The sequence below is a fragment of the Garra rufa genome, chromosome 14 (genome assembly GCF_049309525.1).
Source record: "Garra rufa chromosome 14, GarRuf1.0, whole genome shotgun sequence".
Classification (NCBI taxonomy): Eukaryota; Metazoa; Chordata; class Actinopteri; order Cypriniformes; family Cyprinidae; genus Garra; species Garra rufa.
In genome coordinates, this window is record NC_133374.1 from 26,042,598 (window position 1) to 26,053,039 (window position 10,442).

The 10,442-nt window shown below is 38.4% G+C and overlaps 1 protein-coding gene across 2 annotated transcripts; it reads right to left on the minus strand.

Moving 5' to 3' along the window:
- Nucleotides 1-473: 473 nt before the first annotated feature.
- On the minus strand, nt 474-10,384 carry LOC141285425 (alpha-2-macroglobulin-like protein 1). 2 transcript variants are annotated; one of them, XM_073818443.1, is made up of 10 exons: nt 10,279-10,384; nt 9,877-10,083; nt 8,880-8,949; nt 8,623-8,765; nt 8,374-8,522; nt 7,969-8,050; nt 7,731-7,878; nt 7,343-7,568; nt 7,126-7,252; nt 474-1,531 (listed from the first exon to the last, which is right to left on the minus strand). In XM_073818443.1, the coding sequence occupies exons 1-5, from the start codon at nt 10,378-10,380 to the stop codon at nt 8,412-8,414; spliced, it is 633 nt and encodes a 210-aa protein (XP_073674544.1). In that variant the 5' UTR covers nt 10,381-10,384; the 3' UTR covers nt 474-1,531; nt 7,126-7,252; nt 7,343-7,568; nt 7,731-7,878; nt 7,969-8,050; nt 8,374-8,411. The 2 variants fall into 2 exon arrangements, with proteins under 2 accessions (XP_073674544.1, XP_073674543.1); XM_073818442.1 differs by having other exon boundaries at nt 478-1,531; nt 7,731-7,875.
- Between the last annotated feature and the right edge of the window lie 58 nt (nt 10,385-10,442).

Here is a 10,442-nt window from a genome sequence, read left to right on the forward strand (position 1 = left end):
AAATGTACTATTTTGCAGATGAAAAATTTTATGTACAGATGTACAGTCCTGAGATATTATGCATTGTTCAGGTGGAATAGCCTGAGAGAAAAAGCTGTTCTTGTCAGTGATGATTTATTTGTAATAGCCAAAAATACATTGTATAGGTCAAAATTATCGATTTTTGCCAAAAATCATTAGGATATACTGTAAAGATCATGTTCCTACATGATATTAAAAAAAAAAAAAAAAAAAAACTTTAAAGGTGATTTTCTTATTTAGATTTTTTTGCACCCTCAGATTTTTAAATTGTTGTATCTCAGACAAATATTGTCATATCCTAACAAATCATACATCAGTGGAAAACTTATTTATGTATCCAGCCTTCAGATGATGTCTAAATCTCAATTTCAAAAAATTAAACCTGGTTTTGTGGTCAAGTGTCACACACACACACACACAAAAAGAAACTCAGCATGCTGAGGTAAAAATTCATAATGGAAAATTTTTATATTTAAAATACAGTTAGTTACATCACACAACGTTTTCACCATCACAGCTGTTCAATAGTTCATTAAACAGTTCAAAAATATTATGTTACTTACATTTTAAGGCTGGAATACACAACTTTTAAAATCTGAACAGATTTTTTAAACAATAGGAATCATACACTTACCAACTTTGTAAACAGTGACAGAGGAAAACTGGCCATCATACACTACACGACTGAGGATAATAAACTAGCAGACTTTGACGTTGTTCCGATCATAACAAACCCATGCAGAAATGTGCACCTTTGTTGCTAGGAGACACATAACAAATGAAAACAATATGCGTTCTAAAATCAGCTGAAAATATCAAACATGTTTAATATTCTCAGACTGGATAGAATCAAACTCTGTCTGTGTCTGTGACCATCATACACTACACGATTTTCTATGAAATCTGTCAACTCAAATCTGCTGACTCGCCCTGACTTTGAGCAACTAGCGTCAGCTTCTCCAGACTGTAAATCGGTGGAAAGTCGGGACAAAAATCACATAGTGTATTCCAGGCATTAGGCGCAGTATTGCTTTCGTTCTATTTCAGAAGCGAAAAAAATGTCAAAGAAAGACACAGCAGAACCACAGCACATCTCACAGCAACCATCCTTTTCATTGCTGAATGATTTAGTGGTTTGAATGAATCAGTTGAGTCAAAGTTTCATTAGCCCATGCATAAACATCTGATGAATCAGCCATTTGAACGAATCGTTTGAATGAACGACTCAATGACTCACTCATTAGACGCTCACTTGCCGTTACCTACTTGTGTTTTAATTTCGCATAAAAGTATAATTTCCCCAATCATTTATTTTTTGTATATTAAAAAAATATATATTTAAAACAATCTCATAACATTATTTAATGACGTTTTATTTTGGAAGGCATCTGCACCAGAACGCTCTGCGTGACGGTATCAACTCTGCCTTTGTCTGGCAAAGTCACCACTTTATTGCCACACAGTCCTTGGCTCTGCACCGCCTCAGCGTGCACTTTAATGTTCACCTTTCCTGTAAAACAAGCACACCAGTGACAGTGGATTTAAGTCACAGAAGAAACAAAGTACCCCTGGGGCCTGCAATAATAAACAAATCTGTGGCATTCAAGGCATTAAGTGGTAAAAGGAAAGTCCACCCAAAAATAAAATTCTCTCATCATTTACTCACCTTCATATCAGTGAGTTCAGTCCTCAGACGAGAAAGAACGACGGCGCGTAAGTGTCTACTTTAATACTATTCGATAGGCGATCGTTACTTAGTTGCCGCTAAAATCACTTTGTCGTTTCGGTTTAATTACTTATTCCTAAGTATTAATATTAAGCTGCTGTTCCCTTAAGCACTCTGTCGTTTCTATTTACTTACTTATTCGTTAATATTAATATTGAGCTGCTACTAAACGCACTCTGTTGTTTCTATTTACTTACTTATTCGTTAATATTAATTTTGAGCTGCTAAACGCACTCTGTTGTTTCTATTTACTTACTTATTCGTTAATATTAATTTTGAGCTGCTACTAAACGCACTGTTGTTTCTATTTACTTATTCGTTAATATTAATATTGAGCTGCTACTAAACGCACTCTGTTGTTTCTATTTACTTACTTATTCGTTAATATTAATTTTGAGCTGCTTCTAAAAGCACTCTGTTGTTCTATTTAGTTATTCGTTTGTTTTATTTAGGCTACATCTATTCACTGTTTGTCCTGCGATTGTTTTTACTTTAAATTCTAGTTTTTATTGCAATCATTAAAATTGATAACTGAGCGTACGGCCAAGGGAAGCTTTTGTTATTTCATATCGTTCCCTTCTGGAGCTATTACAAGTGCGAAGCTGTTGCTTTTTGAGTTTCGATTGAGCCATTTTGCGTGCGGGCGATACATTTGCGGCTGACTGAGCCTATGGCGTGGCTAGCGAGAATACTGCTTAAATAGTTTGTTTACTTTCCATATTGCGGGAAAGTGAGTTCAGTCCTCAGACGAGAAAGAACGACGGCGCGTAAGTGTCTACTTTAATACTATTCAATAGGCCATCGTTACTTAGAGTTGCCGCTAAAAGCACTTTGTCGTTTCTGTTTAATTACTTATTCGTTAATATTAATTTTGAGCTGCTTCTAAAAGCACTCTGTTGTTCTATTTAGTTATTCATTTGTTTTATTTACATCTATTCACTGTTAGAAAAGGAGTGTTTCTTCTGTTATTTGTCCTGCGATTGTTTTTGCTTTAAATTCTAGTTTTTATTGCAATCATTAAAATTGATAACTGAGCGTACGGCCAAGGGAAGCTTTTGTTATTTCATATCGTTCCCTTCTGGAGCTATTACAAGTGCGAAGCTGTTGCTTTTTGAGTTTCGATTGAGCCATTTTGCGTGCGGGCGATACATTTGCGGCTGACTGAGCCTATGGCGTGGCTAGCGAGAATACTGCTTAAATAGTTTGCTTACTTTCCATATTGCGGGAAAGTGAGTTCAGTCCTCAGACGAGAAAGAACGACGGCGCGTAAGTGTCTACTTTAATACTATTCGATAGGCGATCGTTACTTAGAGTTGCCGCTAAAAGCACTTTGTCGTTTCTGTTTAATTACTTATTCGTTAATATTAACTTTGAGCTGCTTCTAAAAGCACTCTGTTGTTCTATTTAGTTATTCGTTTGTTTTATTTACATCTATTAACTGTTAGAAAAGGAGTGTTTCTTCTGTTATTTGTCCTGCGATTGTTTTTGCTTTAAATTCTAGTTTTTATTGCAATCATTAAAATTGATAACTGAGCGTACGGCCAGGAAAGCTTTTGTTATTTCATATCGTTCCCTTCTGGAGCTATTACAAGTGCGAAGCTGTTGCTTTTTGAGTTTCGATTGAGCCATTTTGCGTGCGGGCGATACATTTGCGGCTGACTGAGCCTAGGAGGCGTCCCTAGCTTTTATCAGTGAAGCACTGTTTGGTTGTCTATTATTCAGCCTCCTCGCGTGAAGACCGACGAGAGTAAAGACCTGCGACTTTTCCTGTGCGACTTATCCGAGCAACGACACCGATAACGCACTTAAGTACTCCTTTCCTTTTTCTCACTCTTCTTTCTGTCCTTCTCTATCATGTGTTTCCAATTCATTCCGGTGGTCTCTACACACCGCACTAATATCACACGCTCACGTCGATGCAATATTTCTAACCTGCGTCCTATCGACACCTCTTCCACTGAACCTTTCTCTTTCACGGTTGGACTCTGGAACTGTCAGTCAGCTGTCAACAAAGCTGACTTCATTTCAGCATTTTCTGTGCAATCTGGTCTGAGCATTCTAGGTTTGACTGAGACCTGGATTCGTCCAGAAGACTCTGCAACCCCAGCTGCTCTTTCTAATAACTTTTCCTTCTCTCACACCCCTCGTCACACTGGAAGGGGCGGGGGTACGGGACTTCTTATTTCTAACAACTGGAAATACTCAACCCATTCTCCTCTATGCAATTATAGTTCATTCGAATCTCATACAATCACTGTAACATCTCCTATCGAACTCCACATTGTGGTAATCTACCGCCCTCCTACTCAACTTGGCATCTTCTTAGAAGAGCTGGATGGGCTGCTGTCCTCGTTTCCAGAGGATGGCAGCCCACTTCTAGTCTTTGGGGACCTCAACATTCACCTTGACAAACCCTATGCTGCTGACTTCCATTCACTTCTAGCTTCATTTGATCTACAACGCGTTATCACTACATACACTCATAAGTCTGGCAACCAACTTGATCTCATTTACATGCGAAATTGTATTTCATACAACATTGCGGTCAAACCCCTACACATCTCTGACCACTTCTTCATTACATTTGACCTACATCTTGCTACTTGTGCACCCCCAACCCCTCTACCTGTTACTTTTAGAAGAAACCTACGCTCTCTCTCACCCTCCCATCTTTCTTCTTTAGTATCCTCCTCCCTTCCCTCTCCTACTCACTTCTCATCCCTGGACACTAATGCAGCAACTGACACCTTATGCTCCACTCTTACCTCCTGTCTAGATGTTATATGCCCTCTCTCCTCCAGGCCAGCACGAGCTGCTCCGACAACCCCTTGGTTATCCGATGTTCTTCGTGAGCATCGCTCCAAACTTAGGGCAGCCGAGAGAAAATGGCACAAATCTAAGGATCCATCCGACCTCAGTATGTATCGGTCTATGCTCTCATCTTTCGCTACCCAAGTACATACAGCCAAATCTTCATACCTCCAGAACAGGATCAACAATTCTCCAGATGCACGCAAACTTTTCAAAACATTTAATTTTTTTGCTTTGTCCCCCTCCACCACCTCCCACAACTTCTATAACAGCTGATGACTTCGCCACATTTTTTACAGACAAAACTACATCGATCAATAATAAGTTCTCAGCTCCACACATACAGGAACTAAAATTGACCACACTCACGGCTGGAACTCCCCTCTTCTCCTTCTGTCCTTACTCGGAGGCAGAAGTAACCAAACTTTTCCTCTCCAGCCATCCGACGACATGTCCTTTAGATCCTATCCCCTCACACCTTCTCCAAGCAATCTCTCCTACAATCCTACCGGCGCTCACACACATCATCAACACATCTTTTCTCACAGGCACTTTTCCCACTACATTTAAGCAGGCCCGGGTAACCCCACTGCTCAAAAAACCTACACTTAACTCTTCACTCATTGACAACTACAGACCTGTCTCTCTCCTTCCATTCATACCAAAAACACTGGAACGGGCTGTTTTCAACCAGCTATCCTTATTCCTCTCACAGAACAATCTACTGGACTCTAACCAAACAGGGTTCAGAAGCGGCCATTCAACTGAGACTGCGCTACTGTCTGTCACTGAAGCCTTGCGGACGGCAAAAGCTGAGTCCAAATCATCAGTACTCATCTTGCTGGACCTATCTGCAGCTTTTGACACTGTGAATCACCAGATCCTCCTGTCCACCCTCTCAATGCTGGGCATCACAGGGACTTCACTTCGCTGGTTCAAATCCTACCTCTCTGGTAGGTCTTTCAGAGTGGCCTGGGGAGGGGAGGTATCCAAAACTCATCAACTGGTCACTGGGGTTCCTCAGGGATCAGTTCTTGGACCTCTCCTCTTCTCCATATACACTACATCTCTGGGCCCCATCATACAGGCACATGGCTTCTCCTACCATTGCTATGCTGATGACACACAACTCTATCTTTCATTCAAACCAGACGATCCATCGGTAGCTGCACGGATCTCAGGCTGCCTGGCGGATATCTCTGCATGGATGAAGGAACACCATCTACAGCTCAATCTAGCAAAGACGGAACTCCTTATCTTTCCTGCCACTCCATCTCTACAGCATGACTTCTCCATCCAGTTAGGTTCATCAACAATTACCCCATCGACTTCAGCCAGAAATCTGGGTGTAATCTTTGACGACCAACTGACTTTTAAAGACCACATAGCTAAAACGGCTCGATCTTGCAGGTTTGCATTGTACAACATCAGAAAGATCAGGCCCTTCCTAACAGAGCATGCTACACAACTCCTTGTCCAGGCCCTGGTCATTTCCAGGCTGGACTACTGCAATGCTCTTTTAGCTGGTCTTCCAGCATGTACAATCAAGCCTCTACAAATGATTCAGAATGCAGCAGCACGACTGGTCTTCAATGAGCCCAAAAAGGCCCATGTCACACCTCTCTTCATATCACTGCACTGTTTACCGGTTACAGCACGCATCAAATTCAAGACACTGATGCTGGCATATAGGACAGCCACCGGATCATCACCTGCCTACCTCCATTCACTACTACACATCTACACTCCTTCCAGAAGACTGAGATCCTCTAGTGAAAGACGCCTCATTGTACCACCACAGAGAGGTATTAAATCACTGTCCAGAACATTCTCGTTCAATGTCCCTGCCTGGTGGAATGATCTTCCCACCCCTATCCGGAATGCAGACTCCTTAACAGCTTTCAAACGACTGCTGAAAACCCATCTTTTTCGACACTATGTGAAAAAAAAAAAAAATTCTCCTCTCTTCTTGATCCTTCCTTCTAGCCTGTTTTTCCTCTCTTTCTTGATCTTCTCCTTCTAGCCTGCACTCTTCTAACAACGCCTGATATATGGTATTTTTGAGCACTTCCTATGTTGATCTGCCTCCTTAGGATGAATCACTTGTTGTCTTCCCAATTGTAAGTCGCTTTGGATAAAAGCGTCGGCTAAATGAATAAATGTAAAATGTAAATGTAATATCATTCCAAACCTGTGTGTCTTTCTTTGTTCTGCAGATAAGATATTTAAGATATTTTGAAGAAAGTTGGTAACCAAACAGTTTTAGTTCCCATTGACTTCCATTATGTGTTTGATAACCATAACCAACATTCTTCAAAATATCTTTTGTATCGGCAGAAGACGGAAATTCATACAGGTTTGGAATGACATGAGAGTAAGCAAATGATGACAGAATTTTCATTTTTGGATAAACTATCCCTTTTAGACATTCCTATTGTAAATGAAATACTATGTCCTGGTAAAAAAATAAAAAATAAAATGAAATAAAATTTTCAGTTTGGGTAAGCAAATTTAAATAAAAATAAATTTTCTGTTTGCTCATATAGAAGTCAAAGTATCTGGCTTACCCAGTTCAGAGGCTGTAACAATCCACTGGAAAGTTTGGCTCTTTTCAGAGCAAACACACTGAGTGTAAGTGCAGCCTTTGCATGACTGAGCCGTGAAGTGCAGTGAGTTTGCCAGCGAGACCTTCACCTTTATTAAAAGACAGAGATTTTTTTTTTTTTTAACTACAAACACTTGCAAAACCACTCCAGTACAAGTAAACACATTAAGGGGGCTTACCATGATACATTTGGGAAGGTAGTTGAATACAGTGGCTTTGAGAGTGAACATCTCCTCATAGATAACAGAGTAAGGAAGGGTGAGGCTCACAAAGAAAGGCTTGAAAGCAATGAGATCAGTCTTGGGGGCCACTTTAAACCCGGCTTGGGATGTGCAGAAAGCCCCTACCGCCCATTTAGTGACAGTGTCCGGAACCATTTTTTCAACTTTCACAGATCCTGATTTTCTGATGAAAGAAGAAAATATTATTTGTGCATTTTAAAAAGTAAACAAAAATATTATTAACCACTGAATAACTTAAAATATTTCTTTTTAAATATTTTTTTCTGCATAATTAAAAAAAGGACTGTGTTGTATATACACCAATGTCAAAGTGTAAGATACATACCCCACAGGTATAAGATCCCATATCCAGGTTTCTGGAAAGGATTTGCGGATCTCCTGAGTAGGTTTTTGTGCTTCTAAATCAGATCCCTGCTTCAGTCCAGACAGGACCATTGGCTTTCTCAATTGGTCAAAATCATACTCAGCAGCTGCTTAAATTGATGGTTTGTAAATACAATCAGATTAAAAGGACGTTTCCAAATGAAAAAAAAAGAAGAAATAAATAAAACCAAGTAGCTTACATTCCAACTTGGACGTGTTCTGATAAATATCCTAAACATCCGGTGCTTTAACATAATTGTTAGCAATTTGGATTCCAATTCCCTAAGTAAAAGGAAGTGTTATGTTACTGTGTTCATTATAATATCTGGAAAATAGTATATTGAAAATAGTAACTTGCTTTTTGAAAAAATATCAAAATGAATTTTAATGGATAGTTTAAACTGGCTTATTCTAAAAGTGTATTATTATTTTTTTTTGTAATTAATCAAATCTGAATTAATTTTTTAATTCAAAAAATTATAAAAATGTATATATATATATATATATATATATATATATATATATATATATATATATATATATATATACACACACACACACACATATTCGTTGTAGATGTAATGTAAAATTATGGTGTAACATACAGTGAATACATCCAACTCGGCCTCTGGTCTCAACAGCATCACACTCTGATCAATGCCCGCACAGAGCACAAGGAACCAGGTTTGGCTTTCATTGTAAAAGATATCGTCTCTCCAGGCTCCACTTTGGAAGACGAGAACACGATGGACACCTATAAAAGCACAGGCATGCTCTCATCACACATTAATGAAAAAAAAATACATAAACACACATTGAGTTCTGAAATTACATTTTATGTCTGATTTACTGACCTCTGGCAAAACATTTTGAATGGGGATTAAAATACTGCCTGTTACAGGTTCTTTAGAGGGAAGAACTGTAAAAACCACCACGTGAGCGAAAGGAACCAAAGTGTGCTGACAATTCAGTGTGAACCTCAGTTCCCCTGTGATTACTTTTATGAAAGTTAGAGAGCAAAACAAAAAAGACACATGCTGAAGCACAATGTACACAGACCATAAAAATATATTAGACAACAAGTGATTGCTAATGTAAAAGAGCTGTGTACCTGCGCCATTTCTGGTGCTTACACTCTCAGACAGACGACCATTTTGATGCATCCTGCTTTGGGATAAGACCTGCATTACAGGAAGATAATTACTGTATGTCAATTTATGTAATGCTATAGAGTTCTACAGCTTTACTAGCACTGCAATTTTTTTCATAATCTCCTTGTGTAGTAGCTACAAGATAGAGCTTCAAGAAGAAACCTTAAGGAAAATTCTGTTTTCTCCACACAAAAAAGTTAGGAAACCACAGATATTAAGTTCTGTCCAGTCTTTCCAATTATTTTCCTAAAAATTACATTTCCACAATATATATATGTATATATATATATATATATATATATATATATATATATATATATATATATATATATATGTGTGTGTGTGTGTGTGTGTGTGTGTGTGTGTGTGTGTGTGTGTGTGTACCTGGTATTCATCACGTTGTGGGGACCAAATGTCCCCACAAGGATAGGAATACCAGTAGATTTTGACCTTGTGGGGACATTTCTCAGGTCCCCATGAGGAAACAGGCTTATAAATCATGCACAATGAGTTTTTTTGATGAAGTAAAAGTGTGCACAATCTCCTGTGAGGGCTAGGTTTAGGTGTAGGGTAGGTGTAGGGCGATAGAAAGTACGGTTTGTACAGTATGAAAACCATTACGCCTATGGAATGTCCCCATAAAACATGTAAACCCAACATGTGTGTGTGTGTGTGTGTGTGTGTGTGTGTGTGTGTGTTTGTGTTTGTGTAAGAGGGCATTAATCTAAATGTAACAACTAGCATAATCAATAACATTTATATAAAATGAAGGTTATAGATAATATAAGTTTCCAATATAAACCTACACAGATAATCAAATACATTTTAATATGATATGACCAAAATATTAAATTATATATTTAATATGACCAAAAAAAAAAAAAAAAAAAAAAAGTCAAAGAGCTTGTTGAGCAATAAAACAAATGCCCAATCAATTGATGGAAAAATAAAACATACTATGTAACAGAAATCCAAGGTTATTTTGTCTAGATTCAGAGCCCTGGCATCAATGGTGTATTTGACCATCACTGTTATTTCATTGGAAGAGCTGGGATTCTCTGGAGCATAAATCAATGTCAGGAAACTGTTGCCTTTGGAGTGAAAGGGTCTCTCTCTCTCACGAGCCTCAGAATCGGGCTGTTTTTTACCTCCCTTTTGATTGGCCTAAAAAGATTCCAAATCATCAGTACAGCCAAATTACATACACAGACATCATGTTATAATACAAAGTCAGACAAAAACAGTTATGGTACAGTCAGTAACTTTTTATAAAAATGGTTTTAAAAACATATGGTCTGTAGTTACTTTTGAAACATTAACTCAATAATTAGAAGCAAATGACCTCAAGCTAGCTGTTACCTTTCCCTCAAAGTTCATGCCAGGTCTGTATGTATCTAGTGTGTCCTCAAAGAGAACACGGACATAATCACGGATAAACACAGCTGAGGTAGAACCCTGCATAGTTATCCCTAGAAGAACAAAATACCATGTTTCATTACTCTATTTTGGAGAATAAAAATGGA